The sequence below is a fragment of the Lepisma saccharinum genome, chromosome 9 (genome assembly GCF_977018435.1).
Source record: "Lepisma saccharinum chromosome 9, izLepSacc3.1, whole genome shotgun sequence".
Taxonomy (NCBI): Eukaryota; Metazoa; Arthropoda; class Insecta; order Zygentoma; family Lepismatidae; genus Lepisma; species Lepisma saccharinum.
The window spans coordinates 88,637,054-88,663,052 of NC_139237.1; the positions used below are offsets into that span (position 1 = coordinate 88,637,054).

At 37.9% G+C, this 25,999-nt stretch overlaps 1 protein-coding gene across 4 annotated transcripts in view; it reads right to left on the reverse strand.

Moving 5' to 3' along the window:
- Window positions 1–25,999, reverse strand: part of LOC145992233 (two pore calcium channel protein 1-like) — a 57,665-nt gene that overhangs the window by 6,672 nt on the left and 24,994 nt on the right. For all 4 annotated transcript variants that reach the window (XM_083128567.1, XM_083128566.1, XM_083128565.1 and 1 more), the window contains exons 3-12: window positions 24,678–24,842; window positions 23,161–23,286; window positions 18,706–19,019; window positions 14,256–14,355; window positions 11,765–11,945; window positions 10,539–10,757; window positions 7,787–7,906; window positions 5,913–6,252; window positions 4,852–5,150; window positions 2,191–2,306 (exon numbers count right to left, since the gene is read on the reverse strand). In XM_083128567.1, the coding sequence (XP_082984693.1) occupies window positions 2,191–2,306; window positions 4,852–5,150; window positions 5,913–6,252; window positions 7,787–7,906; window positions 10,539–10,757; window positions 11,765–11,945; window positions 14,256–14,355; window positions 18,706–19,019; window positions 23,161–23,286; window positions 24,678–24,842 (1,980 nt within the window). The remainder of the gene's footprint in view (window positions 1–2,190; window positions 2,307–4,851; window positions 5,151–5,912; window positions 6,253–7,786; window positions 7,907–10,538; window positions 10,758–11,764; window positions 11,946–14,255; window positions 14,356–18,705; window positions 19,020–23,160; window positions 23,287–24,677; window positions 24,843–25,999) is intronic.

A 25,999-nucleotide genomic window follows, 5' to 3' on the forward strand; every position in this document is an offset into this window, starting at 1 on the left:
TACATTTGCTTGTTTTATGTATGCTTCATTAACATTTTGCCAGAAATTATAGATAAAAGTAAGTGACTTTCAAATGTGCCTTTTTCAGTTTATTTTGCCTTTTTTCCCATTTTTAGTGCCTATTTTCCACATTATAAATGCCTTTTTGCCTGCCTATTTTAACGAAAATAAATGGCTGAACTTCCGGGCTCTATTGATGATATTTGGTACACAGCTTTGCTTTGCTCCAAACCCGATACCTGTGAAATGATTTTGCTGAAATATGATTATTACGAATTATATGAGGTTTGTTCAAAATGTCATTTTTGAGCAACGTGCTCTTTTCAATTAAGTATATCTCGGGAACAAATGAAGATACAGAAGCGTTCTAGAGCTCGTTGTAAAGAGGAAAGGCAGTTGCATATTATGAGATGATCAAATGTTGAAACTTAGTAAAATTTGAACACACTGTTCAAATTTGAAGTTTGAACAGCTCAAAACACCCCCAATCGATTTTTCTTATTTTTTCATATTTTTAACTACCATCCTTCCTCTTCATACTGAGAAAGTTTTATCAAGGTATTTTTTTTTGTTTTTTTTTGTGTGTTTTTTTTTTATATAAGGGAGAAAAATGAGATTGAAATTTGTCCTGCATCAGCAATGAACTGAACTGCAGCATCCCTATCATGAGACTTTTAATTTGTGCTAAAGGATATATATATTTACTGTTCAGGGACGGATGGTATTCCACTTGATAATTGGCTTCAGTGCTGTTCTTGTTAATTTATACGTTACTGTTTACATATTTTTAGCCATGTTTGTGGGGACGAGGTGTGGGTGTGTTGTGAAAACTTCTGTGTTAACCATAAGAATGAAGGGGGAATATCAAAATTAGGATTGGTTAAAAGTATGGTGCCAAAACTCCACGGTACTTTGTAGCACACTGCATGGGAGTAACTGGGGCAGGAAGAAAGGGGGGCAGAATCAAACTAGAGGTTTAACTTCTTTGGAGGGGCAGAATCAAAAAGTTTTCTATTCCATAAAAATAGCATCCAGGACCATTTTGCTAAATAATGGTTAAATTTGCAAAATCATAAAAATTACTCATTACTTTGCTTCTCAGGTCCGATACAGTTACGCAAATAGGACACTGGATTTATAGTAAATTACAAGTCTGCTATGGGTTTGAATCCCCACCACAGCAAAAAGGAATTTGTTCACCTGAAATGAGGGAAGAGGTGCTTTCCCAAAATAAAGTGATAGAACAAGTGAAAGTAGACTTACTGGACAATAGCACGTTAATGCTCTAATGGGACATTCACCAAGGTATAAAATCTCCCATATCAGTAGGTCTCGATCTTGAAATATACAATCAATATTAAACATGTAAATGATTTACCATTTTGTAACCAATCTTGACGCACCCCTATAAAAGTTGACCCATCCTCGCTGGCGGAAAAAAGGGCGGCAAGAGACGTTAACATCTTTTCTGGTGAACGGTTGATGTGCGTTGCAGAGAAGACAGTCCGAGTCAAGCTTTGATACGGTTAGGACCCAATCACGTTGGTTATTGGTTTCGCAGGCAAAGAACAAGCTGTGAGTGAACTATCGGTCTGTGCAGTATCTCTACCAGAACATGTTACTAAAGAAGAGAGGCTACATGTTTATTATGAACCAACGACAGGAGGATTAGAAGATTGAAGACATCGAATTCGGAGTCAGCAAGATTTGTGTTTTCCCCCCAACTCCCCTTAAGTGTTCACCGTTAGTGTTCTTCAGCGTGTTTATCGCCAAGTGAATTGAATACCTAAGAAGTTACATCGAAGACGTAAGTACTCAGTGAAGTAACCACTAAGTTTGGTCTTATATCTCAACAAATTCACACCGGAAGCTGACTAATCTGTGTATTCCGGAATCGTTTGTAAACCACAGACGTCAGATGCCTGGGCCTTTAATAAATATTAATACTGTATTTTGTGGTGTATCAATACTTAGATACTTAAATATAAAAATTCACTGCTGGTCTCATTTTGTGTTATTGACATTGTTCGACGGCAGAATAAAAATTGCACTAGTAAAAGCAAAAAGCAAGAAAAACGTTATAATTTGTGTGCTGCAAAACTATCCTGCGTTTTAATCCACAGCCTTATCTTACTGATAAGTATATACTATTAAAGGTTACAAAACAAAAATGATAATTTTCAAACTTACCCCAATCTTCAGTCGAAGCTGTAAATACTGTACAAGGTCATTGTGTGACAAATCTTGCACCCACGACTCCAGTTCATCCCACTTCAACGAAACTTCCTCGTGCAGCATCTGCTCCTCTGAAATTCCAATGCAACATTTTATTAAGATAACTCTGCTAGAGATGATAGAATACAAAATATTTCATAATATCTGCTTAGCATGTTTGTTTAAATATATACTAAAAAAAAAAAACTAAAAAAAACTATATCACAAGACCTGCTAAGCAGATTTTCACTGGTTCATATGATTTCTTTGAATTAATTTTAAAGAAAAAATTCTAACTTTACAAGTCAAATAATTTAGTAAATTATATTTTTCAAAGCCCTGACAATTACTATATCATGTGAGAACAATATGTTACTTCAATTTATCAAATTTACAGGAGAGAGGAAGCAATGTATTCTTAAGAATATATCTGACTCTTCAAAAGAGTCATTAAATTGGAGATTTGTGGCTCCACCTTACTGCTAAGGATTAGTAGTGGAGATATGTCAAACTGACTCCGAATAGAGCTCGTGAGAGGAGTTTAATTAAACAAAACTGAAAACCTCATATTTGAAGTTATATTCCTCTGGTTACATGGTTGCTTGGAGAGAGACACTTCATATGAAAGCCGAGATACCCCTATCCGAAAAATATTAACCCGCATTGATGCACGCTGGGTAAAAAAATACCACCCACACGAAAATTGCTTAAATCTGAATTTTAATTGTTTTAAAGCATTTAAATAGTAATACCTTCATGGAATAATGTAATTTTATTAATTTTGAAGATTTGAATTGAATCACACAATTGATATAAATAAGAAAAAAGGACATGTTGAAATACCAAACTGAAACGCATGAGTGCGTGTTGGATGAAATTTACCGAGGCAGTGTTTTTGCGGCCGTGGGAACAGAACAAACAAAATAACTAACAGTGGATTCAGGATCCCGACACTTGGAAGGGTTCACTGGAAAGGTACCGAGAAGGGTAGCCTCAGACGATCATTGGAAGCGATTAAAAATATATTCAAAATCGACTAGGTTATTTTTACCCATATCCATGTCCTTAAGGTTTAATATAGGATGCCAAATTAGAAAATTAAATAAAAATAGTTATATTTCACATATATGTAAGCAGTAACATCTCCCATTTACGTATGAAAGACAATGTCAGGCATGTGTCCACCCCTACTGAGTCTGCATGCATTTACAAGGGTCGTTCAAGGTTGACTGGGACTTTTATTTCTGCAGAGGAAATAGGTAGCAGAAGAAACACCAAACTATGTCAGTTTTTCAAAGTATTCTCCGTGCGCACCGAGGCACCGTTGCCATCGTTCTGGCAGCTCCCGAATTCCTTTGGCGTAGAAAGAACTTGGTTGTTGTCGTAGCCACTGGAGGACATCGCTCCGCAGTGCTTCGTCTGTCGTGAATTTCTTCTCTCCCAGATGGTCTTTAAGGGGTGCAAACAAATGATAATCACTGGGGGCTAAATCCGGACTGTAGGGGGGATGGGGCAGAACTTCCCAGCGCATGTCGGCCAGAGTTGTTGTTGTCACATTGGCCGTGTGAGGGCGGGCATTGTCATGGAGAAGAATGACATTTCCAGACAACATCCCAGGTCTTTTCTTGCGAATGGACTTTCGTACAGCACCACTCAACAATGTGGAGTTATACTGGGCATTAATCGTGCTCCCTTTGTCCAGAAAATCCACATGGATAACACCCTTCATGTCCCAGAAGACACTTGCCATGATCTTTCTGTCCATGCGTTTCATTTGTCACCAGCTCCCGTCCTTCGCGAAACTGCTCACACCATTCGTACACTCTTGTCCGCGACATCGTTTGTTCACCATACTGTGCAATCGTCTGAAAATCTCAGCTGGTTTCACTTTCTCCTTCACGAGAAATTTGATTACACACCACTGCTCCACAGCCACAGACACATTGCTTGCCACCATGTTCGCTGCAACTGCTGCGCATGCGCGAAATACGTCATGCCGGGCGCTAGTTACTCGCGAAGGAATACATTACGTCACCCGCACGTTTCATCATGATCCGGCTATTCATCGATTTTTTACTTACGAAAATCCTGGTCAACCTTGAACAACCCTTGTATATGCACCACAAAATTATTGATAACCCTCTTGCAGATGTCTGTCTGAGATGCCTCCAATCACCCGCATAATTTCCACCTTCAGTTCCGAAAGGGTCCGTGGTTCGTTGGCGTACACCTGTGATTTCACAAACCCCCATAAGAAGAAATCACAGGGTGTAAGATCACATGACCTTGCCGGCCATTCCTGGTTACCGTGCAAAGAGATCACTCGTTGCGGGAATTTTTCATGGAATAAGGCAAGGGTCGCATACCGTAACCACAACAAACGAGTCAAAACAATTGAGGCTACATTAATCGACATGACAACAGATGCCAACACTGGTGAGAACAGGTCTGCCAACCTCGAAACAAAACAATAGCACTCGATTCAAATTCAGCATCCTATACGGAACACCCTTTAGATGCAATAATTGTGTTCTCAGTCCTCTGTGCATCCAAGGTTACTTCTAAGTTAACAAATACAAGTAATAAATAATACATCAGAAATATATACTAACATAAAATTAAATCTGACTAACTTACCGTCATGTTTGCTCATCTCTTGCTTGTACTGAATTCTGAAGCGGAAAGCCTCCAAGATTGAAGCAACAACTATGGTGAGGACCACCATCATTACCAGATAGAACACCATGAAGTATATCCTGCTCCACTGGGAAGTGACAGCTGCATACCCATTCATGATAACGAACCAGTTGTTAACGACTGTCAGTTCAAAAAGCGTCACTCCACTCGACAGTAAATTGTCAAAGGAATTTAAATAGTAGTAGCCCAAGGAAGCGGACGTATTGCCAAATTTATAGAAAGCTTCAACTGTAGTGTTTCTGTGGGGTAGTAAAAAAATTTAGAAAAATTCTTGATGATACAAATGTTAAGTGTTTTAATACTCTTTATTTATTCAAGATATAATATACATTCCAATTAAGCTCACTTATTGACCTATGCGTACTCACAGACAACCAATGCATTCTAACTAACCACAGCCTTCTTAAACACAAAGGTTTATGGCTGCAACAACACAAGCCTTCCATCTGTCCCTATCCTGGGCAAGATCAATCCAATCTTTTCCATCCTTACCAATTTCCTTTAGGTCCATCTCAACGTTATCCCTCCATATTCATCTTGGGACTTCCTACAGGTCTCTTACCATCAGGTTTCCCAACAAGAATCTTGTAGAGTCTTCTTTCCCTTTATTCTAAACCATTTAACATTTTTTCTTACATATACTTCACTTAAACTAAAAATAAGTGTCTGATGAAGTAAGTGTGTGTTACCCCAAAACGTTACATCAAAAATTGTGTTTAAATGCTTTTCACAAGCGTAAACTACAGGAGGAAATGGTTACTCATTGTTCCACATTACGTTTTGAAGCACAATCATCAGGAAGCTGCCAGAAGTTGATGAAATCAATTGTACTTCTAAACTTTTCATAGAACAATCAGTATTATCTTATTCCACACACCTGCCAAACTGATATCTTTAGATATAAACTACAGACTGTTACTTTACAGACTTCATAAAAGCTCTCCAGTATCCACACAAAAGATACTTTAGTGCTAAAATATATCAATGATGACAATACTTACACACAACAGTTCTTCATGTCGTAGCCCGAGAAAACTTCCATTCCGATGATCCCAAAGAAATAGTACACAAGGAGTATCACAATAGTGACGGAGCACATTAACGGCAACAAGATAAAAAGTGTTCCAAAAACATCACGATATCTCTTCTTCAACTTGAACAACCGCAGAAGTCTCAAAGGCCTGAGGATAACAATGTAGGTGAAGGACGAATCGTAGAATTTGATTGCAATGCCCAGCAGTGCTATAAGAGTGACTGTAAAGTCGTAAACATTCCATCCAGAGGAAAAATATTTCTGCAGTCCATAAGCTACCACTTTCAAAATTGCTTCTATTGCATACACTGTGGAGGAAAAAAGTGTTTCTTTAAGTACAATAATAAATAATATAAATTAATATAAAATGAGAATATAGCCTTTGGTGCTGGGTTAAATTTTAATGTAAATTTGAAATTACAGTGGATTCTCCTTAATTCAAACTCACAGGGGACACGAAAAAAGTTTGAATTAAGAAGAACATCACGTCATTAGATGGTTTTCAAAGGAAATAAACTTTTGTTTGAATTACTGAGGAATTCGAATTAAAGAGAGTCCACTGTATAGTGTATTTGTTGTAATTAATTAGTTACTAATTCCTTTTAAAATATAGAAATGTACAAGTTTCAATACAGGGTGAGGCAAAAGTCAGGTTACATAGGTGAATGGCCACCAAGGTCACCAGACCAAACACCTCTGGAAAGAGGAGGAGGAAAGAAATGAGAAAAATAAAGAGGGTGGACTCCACCAAACTAGCAGACATCTCATGCATCGGGGAGCAGCAAATTGAAGCATGCATTCAAGCAGATGGTGCACATGTAGAACATGCGCCGTAACCGTAACTATTACATTTCAACCATGTGTTTGATTGTGTGCATGTTCTTGTTTTTCCTATGTAACCTGGCTTTGCCTCACCCTGTATAGCACTGCTCTTTGGGAGGCTTGGTTCTTATTAATTATGCCATTCTATGAAATGAGGACACTTCGTAATCCAAATTATCATTAAAATATCTAAAAACTAACTTAAAATTACTAAATAAAATTTACATAATTACAAAATAATAGTTGTGTCTGAAATGCTCCAATGTTTCAAGTTTGTCTCCGTGAAACATTCAATCCCCTCAGAAATCTATACTACATTTTGCTTCATTTAAGTTACTATTTCTATTGCCTGAGCAGAGGGGACCCTATCTGCTTGAATTCTACACTGGGGCACTTGTAGGGTTTTGACAGAAGATATGAAGGGTGTTTCTTTGTCTTCCTAGGTTCCAAAAATCAAAGAAGCCGCTTTCATAGGCTTGTCCAAAATCCTAAGAGCCATCCCAGTGTAGAAATAAAGCAGATGTGGTCTCCCCCCCCCCCTCAATAAAAATTGTGACTTAAATGGAGGAAAAAAGTTGTACATGTACAGAATTTCAGGCGATGCCACGGAGAAATTGGTTAGTGCACCATATTTGGGGCAAATTACAGGTCTGGCATAGATTCAATCCCCATCACCGGCAAGAAAAGAAATTTGTTCACCTGAAAACAAGAGAAGGGGTGTTCTCTCGAAATGTATTGTTAGAATGAGTATTCGTAAAAGCACTAGAAAACAGATTATGTCCAATTAACATTGCATGGTAAAAAAGAACAACTAACATTCAGAGGTGTATTGTGAATCATTCTCAAGCTATGCAAAGAGCCTAAACACTTGTGTACATCAACCATAGGTAGCTATAATACAGGAACAATCTTCAAAGGTTTCAAGATTTATTAACAAAACCTTGTAAATCTATCATTGTCTGAACAATTTGTAAAATTCGATTAAGAGTTTACTTGTACATGATATGCCTAATCACTTACATCCAATGAAGAGTATGGTATCCCACGCCGCCCCCACTTCCCATGCAGAATGCTCCAAATCGTCTGAAGACTGGAAGGTCCTTACAACCATGCACACGCCATTTGCCAGGATCAAAATATCTATGCACAAAAGAGGTAGAATAACATTACAGTAACATACATTATAAATTCCAGTATAAGATGTATACTCAGGAGAAAAATGGCTATTGTAAGGAATTTTTAAAACGCATCTTAAAATTTCTATAGTTGATATTCGTTTTTTTCAGACAAGCTATAGACTAAAAATCAAAAGGCAATATAAACTAAAAATCAAAATTTGCACATTGCAAATTTGTTTTTCTGGCTATAGTGTAAGTTGAAGGAATATGAATGTTTTGCAACAAGTAAAAAAAAATCAGCAATTTTTCTCCTGACTGTACGACTGCTTTCATACAGAATTTAATGTATTTTATCATTTCCAACAGAGCGGACAATTACAGGTGCATTTTAGTGTAAACAAACTAACATGCAAATCTTGTGATACATTCACTTACATTATTCATAATCTCTCGTTATACGTTCTTGTTTTGTTCGTTTGTGTTATTAACTCCTCTTTATACACAGAAAAGCTATTTGGGGCCGGCCCCACAGTTTATAGTGGTATACAAACCATTATATGCCTCCACCAAGTAATGAACCCACGACCCCTTGATTACAAGGTGATGGGAGTCCATTCTTCTTTTAAAGATGTAACAATATTCAAATAGGAAATATGATAGACTAATCTAGTTTAGTATTGCAAACTATTCTGATAATTTACTATTTGTAACATGTACCAATATGCACCCAAATAGAATTTTGGAGCACGAGTAGTATGTATAGACCTTTACGTGGTTATTTTTTGAAGGGTTGTAGTTTAATAATTAAAAAAGAGCTCCCCTGTGCTTTGCACACCATGAAGGCGTATGGGTGGTGTGGAGTTAGGGTTCCACACTTTCTTGAACATGGCCGAAGGTGGGGGTGATGTGATCAGCACCATGCTCCTGGCTGCCTTTTCCTCCAGGTACCCACTTCATACGACATTGGGTGGATGCCGGAGCCGCTTGAGCAGGTGGAAAAAATCATGGTTCTACCCTGCCGGGGATCGAACCCGGGTCTCTCGCATGGTAGTCAGATGCCTTTAATAATTAATACTTTTTAATGTACAAGGGTTGGATAAAAAGTAATGGCAACACTGGTATAATTGGTACTTGACTGTATTGGCAGAGGAGCATGTGTTACATTCCTTCAAAGTAATCGCCCCTCATCTCTACGACCTTCTCTCACACGTATGGAAGGCGTCGTACACCGTCAGCGCGTCCATCTCTGTCGATGTCCCGCAGTGACCGCCCTATAGCACGTATGATGGCTTCGCGCGTGTCGTAGTGCTTCCCGCCCAGTGGTTCCTTCATTTTGACAAAACGGTCGTAATCACACAGTCTCATACCGGTGAATACGGCAGATGTTCCAGTACCTCCCACTACCAGTTATGCAGGAGCGCCGTCACATTGTTCGCAGTGTGACACCTTGCATTGTCAAGCAGGATGATGGGACACTGTGCCGTCGCTTCCTTCTCAATGCGAGACGAAGGTGGTGTTGCAAGAAGGTGCAGAAGTAGGCTGCGTTGACCGTCTGCCTGAGAGACGTTGTTCTTCTTGCCTAAACATATTGTTAGGGCGCTTGCACTCTCGTCCTCTGCTTCAGAGCACTGCTGTTTTTGACTGAAAAACATACAATCGCTCCCACTCACTATACTTCCTCGTCTCACATTCCTTTATCAGCCACGAAACGCTTGTGGCGCTGTGACTCGCCCCTTTCACGGGACAGCAGTGTTGCCATTACTTTTTATCCAACCCTTGTATATTTATTATTGTTACTGTAATTTCAAAAACCTGGAGCAATATTTCATTACATTGGCTGTCATAATTTCATATCATATCTACTTATCATACTTGTTTAACTTTTAGGTACTCACATAGGGGTCCCGGGTTTCAATAATCAGTAGAGGCACATAGTGGTTCGGATCCCACTTTAAACTTTAGGTCCAGTCCCAATTAGCCTTACTGTGCATAAAGTGGACTTAAAACACCAACTCAATCAATCAAATTTTAGATACATTTTATTTTTAATTTATTTATAATTCCCATTAACGCTAAATAACTTCACCATATTCTAATAGAAGTTGTATTTGTTGTATTCATTATAAACACTAATATATTTACGCCAACCTCCATGGTGGAGTGGTTAGCACATGCTACAATGTCAAGAGTCCTAGGTTTGAATCCCAGTCTGAGCAGGGGTGTTCTTTGAGTGTCCTTTCATCATATCATCACTCATCCTCATCCACGGTATTAGCCAAAAGTGGCAGAAAAGTGATACTAAATAATAAAATGTGGCCGTGGTGGCTCAGTCGGTAACGCGTCTGACTACCATGCTAAAGGTCCCGGGTTCGATCCCCGGCCGGTTCTAATCCGGGAACTTTTCTAACGGTGGAAGTGGCCCCGGCGCCCACCCAGCATCGAATAACATGGGTACCTGGGGGAAACCCTGGGGGGTAAAGGCGGTCAGGGGCATGATGCTGATCACATCACCCCCACTCACGACCGGATCGAGAAAGTGTGGGGCGTTACCCCCACACCCCCTATACGCCTTCATGGCATGGTGCTATGCACAGGGGATCACTTTACCTTTTTTACCTTTAAATAATAAAATAAAATCTCACTAATATACTTACATACACCATGTTCAAAATATTTCCATGTAACAAATTTATGGATGACTTTGCAGAGCTTTTGCAACGACGGCCACAGCTGGTGAAACCATGGGGTGTCGGAATCAGGCTGTTGCCATTCCAGCATCACAGCATCGTATACGTTATAAAACTCGTCAAGCGAGATAGCACCAGTCTGTGATTTGTTTAAAACTTTATACATCAGCAAAACCTCTCTTTTAGCTGAAAAATACAGAATGAATTCACAAAAATATGTCAAATTATCATTAAAAATATGCTTATAATCCAGTACTCAACTACAGTATAGTGGGATACATAAGTATTACCAAGCAAATTGTCCATTTACCAAATGTATTTGATTTCATGCAATGAGAGTTTCAAGAATTGAAACAAAATGCCAAACAAACTGAATCATAAAATTTCATATTTTAAAACCACGAAGGATGAAAGAGAAAATGAAAATAGTCATGGACATGTACAGTGGGATGCATAAGTATTACCAAGCAAATTGTACGTCACCATGTTTACTCTCTTTGTTTTCCTCAACGAGAGCTTCAAGAATTGAAAGGAAATGCCAAACAAGCTGCTGACAACCTCTGTACCGTCATACGTAAAAATTAATTTATTAAAAATGCATAGGGTGCAAGGGGAAAATGAATTAAATTAGTCATGGACAATTTGCCGAGTAATTGTTATGCATCCCACTGTACATTGTATTTTATAAGTACAACAATGTTCTAAGTAGTGTCGCAAAGTGATACTTTAGGACTGTAATTAATTGGTTGAGTATTGGCTTGAAAAGAATTCATCATAGGTTCCAACTATATGCATTCACAATTTTTCAACATGTTTTAAATTTTTTAAACTGCTCTCCACCTTTTCATTTCATAGTAATAATGAAAAAATGATAAACTAGTAGTCTCATATTATTAAGAAAGTCATAAATTACACTAGCTATGGTACGGTACTTTATTTTCACTAACTGCATGCTCTGTAACACTTGTAAACTTTAAAAATATAGACACATCTCATTAAAAATTATTCATTAAACTTCTTCAATTGACTTTCACATTGTTAATACCATCTCATGCCTTTTAAAAAGAATGAAATATTTATTATTATTATTATTATTATTGAAGCACAAGTAGTGCACAAAAACATAAAACTTATTTGTTATTAACATAAATGCTTCTCTCTTAATTACAGCCAATAATAAACAATATACTCACATTTTTTCGGAGCATAAAATTTCATAAGGCCTTCGAAATGTCTGAATTTCATCTTTGTGGGGGACTGTTTTGACACAAGCAGCTTAAACGCATGCTGGCAGGCCTTCCTTTTGTGAAGCAACAGCTTTTTAAATTTCTCCCTCTCGATGGTCGTAAATGCCTCGTACACCACAGCAAGCATCTGGGAAGGAAAAATAGTAAAATATTTTTTCCCACAGATAATAAATACTCATAGAAGTTAATGGAGATCTTGGCTTTGCTACACTGTCTATCTCCACAGACAATTTACAACATTGCTGAGGTTCTACGTTTACGTTCTGCTGCATAATATTCACATTGAGGAGCATGCACATATAACGTCAAATTAACTAACTAACTAACTAACTCTCTAGCCTTCTTAAACCCGAAGGTTCATGGCTGCAGCAACACAGGCCTTCCATCTGTTCCTATCTTGAGCAAGTTCTATATACTCTTTTCCATCCCTACCGATTTCCTTTAGGTCCATCTCAACGTTGTCCCTCCATCTTCGTCTTGGCCTTCCTACAGGTCTCTTACCATCTGGTTTCCCAACAAGAATCCTGTAAACTCCTCTTTCCTCTCCCATTCGTGCCACATGTCCTGCCCACCTAAGTCTTCTTGATTTAATTATTCTAATAATATCTGGACATGAGTACAAATTATGTAGTTCTAAATTATGTAACCTTCTCCACTCACCTGTCTCCTCATCCCTTTTAGGTCCAAAGATTTTCCTAAGGATTTTATTTTCAAATACTCTCAATTTATGTTCCTCTTTCAATGTAAGGGACCAAGTTTCACACCCATATAATACTACAGGCAAAATTACTGTTTTGTATATTTTAACTTTTAGTTTCTTAGATATTAAACGAGAAGACAAAAGTTTATGAAGAGAGAAGTAACATGCATTTCCTGAATTAAGCCTACTTTTTATTTCCTCTTTAATATAATTTTCATTTGTTAATATTACTCCTAAGTATTTGAATTTGGAAACTGGTTCAAACGAGTTGTTATCAATAATTAGTTTTTGATTATTACCTAACACTTGGTTTCGGCCTGTAAGCATATATTTAGTTTTCTCTTTGTTAACTTCCAAACCTATCTCTTTAGCAGTTTTGAAAAATATTTTAGCATTATTCTTAATTGTATTCACATCATCCCCCAGTAAGTCTACATCATCTGCATATGCTAACAACTGAGTCACACCATTTAATTTTAGTCCTTCTTTAGTTTCTTTTACCTTCCTTACAGCATATTCTAAGGCAAAATTAAAGAGCAATGGAGATAATGCATCTCCTTGTTTTAACCCATCATGAATTGTAAATTTGTCAGACATATTATTACCCACACGAATTTTACTTTCTGTTTCACTGGTGCATATTTTTATCATACTAACAAGCTTCTTAGGTATTCCAAACTTTACTAATATATTATATAATTTATTTCTTTTGACCGAATCATATGCTTTTTTGAAATCAATGAATAGCTGATGGACATTTAACGTCAAATTAGCAGTGCAAATAGATATGAGACAGGGAATGAACGCCGGAAATGAGGGACAATAAATAATGGAAAAAGCAAGCAAATATTTCACAGCAAAAAAAGCATTAAATTCATGCATTATTCCCTGAAAAACTTTGAAAATTGGTTGAGTTTTGTTATGTTATACAGGGTGATTTTCTCCTTGCAAGACCCTAAAAAAAAAAGTAAAAGTAAAGTGTTCCCCTGTGCATAGCACCACGCCATGAAGGCGTATAGGGGGTGTGGGGGTAACGCCCCACACTTTCTTGATCCGGTCGTGAGTGGGGGTGATGTGATCAGCATCACGCCCCTGACCGCCTTTACCCCCCAGGGTTTCCCCCAGGTCCTGAAAAATACAAATATCTCAGCTCATTGAAAACGTACAAATATGAAACATGCAGTTAAAGAACCTTGTACTTTGAGGAAGGCAGGAAATAAAGTTAGCCGACTGTGAGTAACAATGAGTAGCAATAATGACCTGCCACATTATTGCCATTAACACTCTTCCTTTCGGCTGTAGTTGGCGCTCGCTACGGTATAGTTGGCTTCTGTGGAGTACAGGCCGAAGTGCACAGGTACTGGCATAAAGTTTTACAGCTTTACTTTGCAGGGTTGAGTTCGACTGTGTGGACAGCAGTGATGTACATTTTCAACGCCCTCTGTAATATGGACATGTTTATCATGAATCAAGCAAAGCATTCATATATGTTGTTCTAAATAAAATGCAAAACCTTTGAGATATTTGCATTTTTCCGGACCTTGTACAAAAAGTATCACCCTATATAATGTCCCAATGAATATCAGGAGAGTATATCGGTAAAAGTATTAGAAATAATAGGTTTGGAGTGGTTTGACCACAACAGAAATAGACCCACCATGCATATATGTACCCTATTATATACATACAGTTCTTCTGTTCAGTTACAGAAGCAAATTACCACACAGAATCACTTACCAAGTTCATTAGGAAGTACAAAACGATTGCCAAGTAAGATATGAAAAACACACATGTCCACCTTGAATTGTCATACGATGGCATCATTACATCCGGATAGCTGAAAAAAAAATAAAAGTACTTCCATTATGAACACAAAATTAAGGTTAACCCAATAAATATACCTCAACACATTTTTCATGGACAAATTGCTAACCTTAAAAATGTCATGATCCGTAAGACATCTCCAGTGTGTTCTAAGAGTTCAGCAAACCTAACTTTGACTTGTCTTCTGAAATTAATCTTGAATGCATCTCAAATCATGCTAAATTTGAGTGAGTTTGCATAGTACCTGGAAACAAATTGTGTTTGGTGTTATAAAAATAGTAAGGGATTGTACAGTTGCCAGGAGCAACTAATTTCACATGAAAATTAAACACAACTATGAGAAATTCAGTTATCTTCCTACTTCATCTAAAATTTAAATAATTAACTTAGTCTCTTCAAGTTTCTTCGTGTCCTTTGGCAGAGCATGTTCAGGGTGGCTACAGACAAGCAGAAATGAAATTCCATGACATTTCCAGGTTTTTCAGGACAAATTTAGCATTTTTCCTGATACAATTTTAAAATAAATCCATGTATTGTATTTGTACATGGATGTACAGCTTCCATGAATGGCTTGTTCTCATATTAGCTTTCAAGAAATTTACTTCATTTCTCTATGATTTATATTCAAACTGACAAATGGTGAATTTGGAAAAATATTGCAATTCATAATCTGGGAAGAGATTTTTTTTCACATGGAAACAGGTTTAAATAAAATATTTTATTATTTTTTGAGTTACGACTAAATGAGACTAGAGGCTAAGTCACAAAACACGCAAATAACCACAGAGTATCAAATATCAAGTTTTAAGAACATTAAAATACTGTGCTTTAAATGCTTTGAACATCTGTAAAAAGAACAGTCATGTGTTTTAAATGTTTAAATCATGCATAAAACTGCTTCTCGGAACTATGTATATGTTCTGAAAGTGAAGCAATGGGATCATGCAAAGCAAAGTGCCAAACATTCACAATATCAGAGTACCATGTAACTGACAACATTGCTGGCAAAAAAAAAAATTAAAAAATAACGCAAGCAATTTATAGATGGGGACTCTACTGATTTAGCTTATTAAAACAGAAACTTGCGTTTGATCACAGCATCCGCAAGTTTATATACGAGGGGCATCTAGAAAGTAAGTTCTGCTGGCCTTAGTGGTTGGTGCACAACACACGTATACAGATATGAAGAGGTGGTATGTGGCTGTAATCAGGTGCAGTCGCAGTGCTGTAAATGGAATAGATTCATAACAGCGCTAGGAGAAAGATGGCAGCTGTTTTACAGTCTCCTGCTTACTGGAGTAAGTGTCGGAATCAGATGTCTGCGCGTTCAGAAGCGGATGCCGGCAGAGCTCCACTGACAATGCTGTGAGGTGTAAGGACTGGACTTCATAAGAGAGAGTATGGTCAGACGATAGATGGAAAGGCTGACACACCGTGCATGACCACATACAGCACATGTGCTCTTTTGCATTATTTCAAGTAGGAGGCCCAACCTCACTTCCATCTCTTCCTTCAGCTAAAGCGATTTCTGGCAGGAGATACGTTATGACTTATGATAGTGACACTGTTGTACAGAAGGTTCCACTTTTTGGAGGCAGAAACATGGCATGGGCATACAAAATTTAGTGCCACGCTACAACAAATGCCTGCACAACGGTGATGAATAAGTCAAAAGTAAGTTATGGGTTGCTATAACTAATATGTACAATAAATGACAATTACTACCAATGTTCTTGTTTTAATTTATGGCTCATCGGAACTTACTCTCTGGATGTCCCTCCCTCATATAAAGTTCCAGCCTAGTAAATTCAATCAAAATAGATAGAAAGTGAAACTTCAGTGGAGCTGCAGAGGAACATCGATTACTGAGGAAAGTGATTGAATGATTAAAGTGATTATTAGTATATGAAAATTGTTTAGATATTTATTATTACTTTATTCCATAACATTGGACATAAACTACCCCCTGAAGTAGATTAAAAACTATCTATCGTGAGGTTAACAGAACTGGGAACAGGAGGGTGATTTGCAAAGTGAGTGTAGCAGAAAACGAAAGTTGTCAATTTTTTATGTTGACAGGTACGTCAAACAAAATTCGTACACATAAACGGAAACTAAAGTTTGTCCGATGAAATGTCGTATCACATGAAACAAAAAATTGGATGCAGGAAAGTACCATGCATTCATTTTCTATTGGATGTCATAGTGAGGCGTTTTGTTGCAATTCGACATTAGTTGGATGGCAATATCCGACAAAAAATGCGTACATCAATGCAGCCTAATAATGTTCATTCGACAAAATGTCCTACCACAAACTACAAAAAATAGGTTGCATTACAAGCCCTCATTGATTTACATGTTCCTTCAGAATGTTTGACAAAATGCCATACTTTGGTGTTGGACATCTGTCAGATGGGGCCTTAGTGGGTGCACCCCCCGAACTTCTCTGGTTGACAACTCCACTCCATTGCTCCCATACAAACAAGAGAAAATTATAATTCAGTACATTAAATAATCAGAGATTCATTAAATGTGCCAGTCCTGCCTGGCAGGTTCATTGCATCGCATCTACAGTTCAAAGTAACATTTGTCGATAAAGACAAAATTCCCTGACATTTCCCGGTCTGTCGCCACCCTGATGTTACATACAAGACTCACGATCTAGCGACTGACAGTCGCAAGTTCAATTCCTAGCATGGACATGGGTGTTCCTTTGACAGTGTCAGCTAATCATTGACTGATCGATTGATTTGGTTTATTTTATTTTGCCCTTCTGTCCCTTTTGGGTAATCGCAAATATGAGGATAGGCGACGATGTGATGAAGGGACACTCACAAAGATCACCCATGTTCAGGCTGGGATTTGAACCTGGGACTGTCATGGTAGTATGCTGTGCTAACCACTCCACGAAGGATGTTGCAGCTGTCTGCTCATCATTATTTCGTCCTTGTTATTTGCCAAAATGTCATATTGGTTTGGAGTGCAAGGGTTGAACCTTTCTATAGACACCCAATTCTCAACCTCACATAGTACACCCTGGGCAGCATTCTGCAGCCTAGCAAGGCTCTGGCATTTGGACCCATGGCCAGGATCTCTGGAATTTGTGTTGTGTGCTGCATATATGTGTTTGCGATTGTCCCTTCATGTATTACACCTTATCAACATTCATCCTCATCTTCGCAATTAGCCAAAAGTGGCAGAAGTGCGAAGTAAAATAAATAAATCCATTTCATTTCATATTGGTCCATCCCTACTTTCTGTCCATACTTGCTCAAGAAATTTGACATAGTACTAACTAGGGCCAGGGACTTTTTTTTCCTAGTGTCTGAAGACTAGGCCCAACATAATATATGTTCATTTTGGGTCATAGTAGGCCAGAAAAAGGTGGGTTTTATTTGTCCATTTTTGCCTTTTTCGGTGTTTTTCTTTGGCTTATTGGTCCTTTTTCAGCCTTTATTTTTAGGTCTTAACGACTTTTTTGCAACTTCACCTAATTTCCACTACGTTTTTACTGCCCATTCTCAATTCGAATCATCATGAGTTCATCACCTCTTAAACATCCTTTCTGTAGTAAAGAAATAAAAAAATGAAAGAAAGAAATATATTTGATCCATCCCTGAAACGAGAGAAAAACATTTTTGGACGACTGAAGCAGGTACGGTACAAAGTCCTTTAACTGTAACTTGTCTGAAAGATTACACCAGAATTTTGTAATATTTTTTATTCATTAAAACTGAAGTTATTCATTAATTCGGATCACATTTATAAGTCCCTTTTTCCGTTTTTAGGTCGATTTTTTGATATTTTTAGGTCTTTTTATACGTCTTTTTTTGGCAATTTATAGGTCTTCAACGTCCGAGCCCTAGTTATAACATGTTTTTTATTTGGCATCCGATCAAATACTGGGGTGAGATCTTCACATATCTGATGAAAATCATCCGAAATAGGGCATATTTTACCAATTTCACATTTTTACAACATATTTCTTCAATTTTATCATAATAATACATATTTCTGTATAATTTCATAATTGTGTTGAATATAATCGGTTATTTTATAATTTATTCTTTAGCGCAATTATCATATTTTCGATGGCGGGATAAGGAAATTATGTACAAAGGAATTAAAAACAGATGCAGTCTTTTCTTACCAACTAGTACAGAACGATAATAACCCCCTTTTTTATCCCGCTGACAATTCATAGCCGTGCAAACATGGTTGAGGAAAAATGCTCTCTCTCATTTTTGTACAATCATGGGAAGTAAAGAAGTTTCAATTGTTCTTATTTCTTTACCTTTTTTTACTGTAATCCGATTGAATGACTGTGGAAATTTATGCGTTAATAACACATGTGTGTACTTACTTAGCTGTTGTCAGAAGAACAAAAAGGCTGACAAAACTGTCATGGAGGCTTTTGAAGTAGGGATCCTTGTCGTTCCTGCTGAACAAGTAGAATCCAAGTAGACTGTAAATTGTCATGAAGAAAAGAAGCAGACCAAGCATATCGAGGATTGGAGGGAGAGACTGCAGCACTTGTCGAATGAACCTCCGGACACCACCACAGTAACGATTGTCTACGAGGAAGATTGGCCGTAGGGAACGGGTCACTCTGAAATGGGACGACTGCCTCACTAGCACAACTATCGCTTCCACCACCATGATTAGTAACGTAAGACCCTGAAAAATAAAAACCTTTGTATTACTGGAAAAAATTAATTGAAAAATATTATAAGGGAATAAACATACCTGTAATAAACAAACAAAAAGTTACTGGCTATCTAGATTTTGGGGTTATCTCATTGGCTTCATCAGAATAAAGGCCGCGGTGGCTCAGTCGGTAACGCATCTGACTACCATGCTAAAGGTCCCGGGTTCGATCCACGGCCGGTTCATGGCTGTGTTTCGCTCATTTTCACTCCAGTTCCATCCGTTGAACTTTTCTAACGATGGAAGCGGCCCCGGCGCCCACTCAGCGTCGAATAACATGGGTACCTGGGGGAAACCCTGGGGGGTAAAGGCGGTCAGGGGTGTCGTGCTGATCACATCACCCCCACTCACGACCGGATCAAGAAAGTGTGGGGCGTTACCCCCACACCCCCTATACGCCTTCATGGCGTGGTGCTATGCACAGGGGAGCACTTTACTTTTTTACTTTACCTTTAGAATAAAGGAAAGGAAGGGACAAGATACAAAAATACCCACTAAATGGTTCTGTTGGAACTGGAGTGAAAATGAGCGAAACACAGCCATGAACGTTCACAGGATTATTTCCATTAAGGAGAAGGGGGAGCAAATTAGGCATATATTCATGAATAATAGAATTGCTCCCAAAAAAACAAAACAAAAAACACTACTGCAGCTTGAAGTTATCATGCTCCCTCAATGCCATTATAATAATTAACATAAATATCTGAGACTGAAAATAAATTATATGTGCTAAATTACGTATATACTTTTAGGTTGACATTCATTTCCCGGATACCCATGAATATAGCATAGATGTACACTCCGCGGCAAAAAAGAATCGCCCCCTAGTAATAAAGAGTATTTTTTTTTTGAAGCAGTATTTCTTCATTTGTGAATTTATTTCAACAGTGTAATATTTACAACAGTAAGTGTGTGATATTTTAAAGTACATACTATGTAGATGAAGGACGTGAAGGAGGGAGTTCTTACATTCTCCTACATGTTTGCACATTATCATTATTATTATTACTATTGTGACCCAAATTACATTAATTCTTTGTTATTATATTTTTTATTGCAAATGTAGAATATATTGCATTTTTCAAGAAATAACTAAACAATAGCGGAAGGCAATAAAGGCCATAAAGCTTAACAATTTAATCAACTAACTGCTTTCTTTGTTGATTTCTTCATTATTACCTTCATTGTTAGAGTAAGTAAAATATCAGAAAATGTTAAAATTACGCACAGAATGTACAATTATCCAAATAATCACAAAAAGATAAAACATACTGCTTGAATGAAAATATTTTATCAATAGGTTGCAGTGGAGTAATATTGTTAGTGATGATGCTTTCAGTCGCAAGTATCAGTTTCTATGGGCACAAATTAACAAACAGGAAAATAAAGATGTTTCAAAATTATTACCAATAATTTACTTTTGATGATTCTTATATGTTTCTTTCCAATGGTAACATTTTTAAGCCTAGTTTCCATGTTTTTTTATACAATGAAAACACTTTACACTAGAGCTGCATCGAGGCTTTTTTGCTCGATTGTCTAATAGTTCGCACGGATGATGCTAGACGGCTTATGGAATTTACGGTTTCTTCGCTCGAGCGAATAATGCTCGAACAGGCAAACGATCATCGGTATACGCTCGAAGCCCAGTAGTTCACGTACAACCGTAATTTGTCTGTGGCTGTGGGCCTTCAAATATGCTTCGTGGAGTGAAAGACATAATGAAATTGAAACTCAAGTGAACATAGTCATCATCTCCATGATAAAATATAATTAGTCTATCTTACCAATACATAACAATATATGAAAATGAATAGATGATTATGGGCTGAAACTACCAGCACTGATTTAACACATATTTGTACGATTATTGTCACATTGAAATGATATTTGATATTCTATATATTCGAGCGAATCACGCTCGAGCGTGGGAGATTCGATCGAGTTTGAGAAAACAAAAGTGGTTCAATGCAGTACTCTACTTTACACATAATGTTTCAACGGTTTCTTTTCATTTCTCTCCAGTTAAGTCTTGGCATGTCTAAATTGTTACCATGTAAGTGATACCTGGTTTCTATGGCATGTTTGGAAACAACACTGAGAGCTTTACGGTAATATTCTGGAGAAGTGTTTTTCTTTTCTATAAAACATTTAGTTTGCTTTATACAAGGTGTACAACTTTGCTTTCGCCGTTTTTCCCCAAAAATATGACGCTGTAATGAAAAACATTGCTTACCCAGGCATTATTCAAAGTATTGTCCATCGCTGGCCACTACTTTCTCCCATCTTTCGGGCAGCGTACGAATGCCGCGTCTAAAAAATTGTTCATCTTTGGAGGCGATCCACGAATCGATCCACTTTTTGACTTCTTCATAAGATCGGAAATGTTGGTCAGCCAGTTCATGAGCCATTGATCTAAACAGGTGATAATCAGAGGGAGCGATGTCTGGAGAATAAGGTGGGTGGGGTAGTTAATGTTTCCAAGTATGTTTTTACCACTTTGGCAACGTGGGGTCGTGCGTTGTCATGCTGCAAAATCACTTTATCGTGCCTCTCGCTGTATTGCGGCCGTTTGTCCTTCACTGCTCGGCTCAAATGCATTAATTGCATTCGATAACGAGCACCTGTGATTGTTTCACTTGGTTTTAACAGCTCATAGTACACGACGCCGAGCTGGTCCCACCAAATGCAGAGCATGATCTTGGAGCCATGAATATTCGGTTTGGCCGTCGACGTGGAAGCATGGCCGGGATATCCCCATGATTTTTTGCATTTTGGGTTATCGTAATGAACCCATTTTTCGTCCCCGGTCACAATCCGATGCAGAAATCCCTTCCGTTTTTGCCTCTGAAGCAACTGTTCACAAACACACAAACGCTGTTCAACGTCTCTTGGTTTCAGCTCATACGGGATCCAAGTTCCTTCTTTCTGAATTATACCCATGGCTTGCTGTGTCACTCCCAATGATCGTGCCAATTCTTCTTGAGTTTGACGCGAGTCTTCACTCAGCAATGTCTCCAATTCTGCATCTTCGAAAACTTTCTGTCTTCCACCACTATGCCGGTCTTCGACGTTAAAGTCACCGTTCTTGAAGCGTTGAAACCACTCACGACAGGTTCTCTCACTTATAGCGTCCTCACCATACGTAGTGGAGAGCATTCGATGAGCCTCAACCGCAGTTTTCTTCACATTGAAACAAAAAATTAGAACCTCCCGCAAATGGCGAGAATTTGGCTCGTACACTGACATTTTCAATCGCGAACAACTTCACGATGCACACACCACTCGACTGATGTTTGAACGGGGTTATCTTGACAGAGGTCCAAGCTAACTGCGTGACGTCTGCGATCTGCTTCTTTCGACCGATACTTCCTGTTGTTGCCACCTGTCGGAAAACGGCGGAAGCAAAGTTGTACATCTTGTATATTTTGTCCGAGCAGAGCTATTCAGTGGATCTTTGTAATGTATTTCTAATATTAGAAAATGGGTATACAAAGTTTCTTATGAATCAGCCAAAAAATACAAAGCCCATTTTTGTTAGACTATAAGTTCCAGAATTCAGTGGATCTTTGTAATGTATTTCTAATATTTTTTGGCTGGTTCATAAGAAACTTTATATCAATTTTTTCAATGGGTTTATGAGTATATTCTGTTATACCATTTCTATTGGCACAGAAACCAGGTATCACTTACGTGGTAACAACTTAGACATGCCAAGACTTCACTGGAGAGAAATGAAAAGAATCAAGCTCTCAGTGTTGTGTTACATAATTTTTCTTGTACAGGGTGGTGCAAAAGTAGATTGACAGTTGACATATGCCAACAGTGTCAACCAACTTTTGCACCATCCTGCATGTATGTATTGCTTACATTGTGAAATTATTTTTCTTGTATCTTGTTGTGCTTACATGCTTCTAAGAACCATAAAGTACAAGATAAATAATGTCAGGGATATTTAAATTCATTGAAATCTTCAAGGATAAAACATATTTTGGGTTGGGACATTTCAGTACTCTCTGCCCTGTTCCAGCAAATATACTGCTTCGAACTAATGGCTTAATCACACTGCATCGTGAAGTAAGCTGAACATGTTCACAGGAAAATTTCTTACCTTGATTGTAGTTCTCTTGTGCTTCACAAAGGCCATCCAACCTAACCACCTAAGCTTCATAAACAGCTCTATGCCAATCACAGTCAATGCGAATAATTCTATTGATCCATGCACACCCACCGGAAGCTGAAACAAGAATACTCTTTTAAGCTTACATGAGTTGAATTTTTGTTTCAAGTCCATCTTATGCACAGATAGGCTAATTGGGATTTGACCTACCACTATGAGCCTCCACCAGGGATCAAACCCAGTACCTCTTGATTACAAGGCTACAAAGTAACTACCGTACTATGCAATCAGGAAGCCCCTTAAGCTTATATGAAACTAATAGTTGAACATAATGTCTAAAGATACAGAGATTTTAATCTCTTCTTTTTAAATTACTGTATTCATAAAAATAGTGACATCTGAGGAATTACAATGCTCGACAAGATATTTTCATAAATTTTTGGATGGGTACACAAAGGAAGTTAATTCAAACCATAAAAACTTTTTTATGCAAGATTCTGAGTCATATTGTGTTTTCGGACAATACTACGGTCCTGTGCATTCTGAAATAAGTGGCAGAAATTCAATACATATTCGTGCAAAGTGGTTTCTATCAAAACCCAATGATGATTAATTAAGCATTATAGAGCGACCACAAGGAGAAAAAAAAAACCTTGGACAAAAAGTCCCCGCTCAGCTTTCCCTTCTTCCGTTCAGCTCAGGCCATAAGGAAGCATGGTCCACTCTCCCCCTCCCCTCCATGTGGGAGTTCGGTGCACAGGAGTCGCGGGTCTGCGCAGGGTTCTTTCCTTGTGGTTCCACTATAGATGATGTCATTAGAAGCTCTGAACTCAACCTGAACATTTTAACAAATCTTTCACAATTCCTGGAAAGTCCCAAGATAATTTTGTTTGCATTTTGGTCATTTCAAGTCAATTTTCTATGTAATTAGTTTCATCGTGAATCGTGAATGATTGGATGAGAGAACAAAATACAAAGGGAAAATGTTCATGCCATGACCAGGAGTCTATTCATGAGCCATTTTCTTTCAAATAAAGAACAATTACTAACTCTACAAATATATTTCCTTTGAAACCTCACTTTATTTTATTCACATTTCTACCACTTTTGGTTACTTGCGATGAGGATGATATGATAAAACTGATGGAGGATACTCACAAAGAACACTCATGACCAGGCTGGGAGTCGAACCCAGGATCATCATACCAATGGATATGTATTATCAGGTTAGTCCTAACTTTAAATTCCAGCAACATTTCTGCTATCGAACTTATTTATACCGGTTTCATAAATTCTGATTTTCACATAGAATGATCTGAAAACTACTTATATTTTAAAGTAAGCCTTGACGACGAATGAAAAGATTATTTCGGGCTATTGACGAGGTGAGTTGAGTGAGTGAGGCTATTGACAACTCACCTGGTCGATAGCTCAACAGAATCTTTTCATCATACCTGTATTTTCATTGTGTTCACTTGCCATTCAACACCACAAACCTCCGTGCCTACCTTGAAAAGAGGAACTGCAGGATCTTCTACCAAACCAAGACTAAGCAGAACTAATGAAGTGGCCATGTCCAAGCCGTAGTACCAGCGGTTATGGACTATAAGGTAGGCAGGAAGTGCATCAGGGTTTCGTGGGTGTGAGTCGAATTTATCATTATTTTCTCCCTCCTGCAAAAGAAGTAACAAGTTATGTTAAAACATATATGTAATTACTGATGTAAGTACGTAATGGAAAAGATGCATTTAGATTGACCGATAATGCTGAGCAAGTAAAGAACAAAAATACAGTTTTGTTAACCGAACCAATACGTTCCTCTGCCGGGTATTGAACCCAGTACCTCTTCATTACAAGGTGATGATGTTACAACTATGCCGTCAGGGAGGCCCTGTTAGGTTATGGTGAAAGATGCATTACACAGTATACCTTCAAAGTTGTTTTATCATGTTCAGCACCTAAAACAGTTTCTACGGTAAGCCAACAGATGACTTAAGAACTAAAACAAACTCTGAATTACCTAAAATACATTCTGGACGGCTGTCAAGATGTGCACCACATACCACACGATACATATCATAATTAAACTTACCGTTTCATCTGATTTCCTTCGACTACCTGATGTAAGTTCCTTCCTGATAGTGCAGACTGCAGTTGTTCTGCTTGGTTTTCTCATTTTCCACCCCGTGGCACTGCCTGCACACTGTGCATTGCATGTGTGGACATTGTCAGAGTTCCTGAACCAAATGAAACAACTTTCAACGTATACCGTGTAATGTATCTTTCACAATAATCTCATGGAACCCCACCATTCACTTTTGAAGACCGTATAGCCTAACTGAATTCATGAAAAATAGAGTTGAAGGCTAGTATATTGTACACAGGTATGAAAAATATGTATAGATATATCACTTGCATGAATGATAATCCTCTTAGGTAATCTTTTATGTTCAAATTATATTATTAATATACTACATTTAGATAACTGATAGTAGACAAAACTTACACTAGGTACTCTATATGCTTGACATTTTCCATGCCTATGCATCACAGGTTTTATGGCCATTCTTATTATTATAATAAGCTGGCCCCTGTGGTGGAGCAGTTAGCACATCACACTACGATACCAGAGGTCCCGGGTTTGAATCCCAGCCTGGGTATGAATGTATGTGAGCATCCATTCATCAATTTCATCATGTCATCACTCATCCCCATCTTCGTAAATTAGCCAAAAGTGGCACAAAAAGCAAAGTAAAATATGCAAATCAATCAATCAATCAAACTCCCCTTGAAACAAAATCTCCTCCTCATCTACCACAAGCCACAGTGG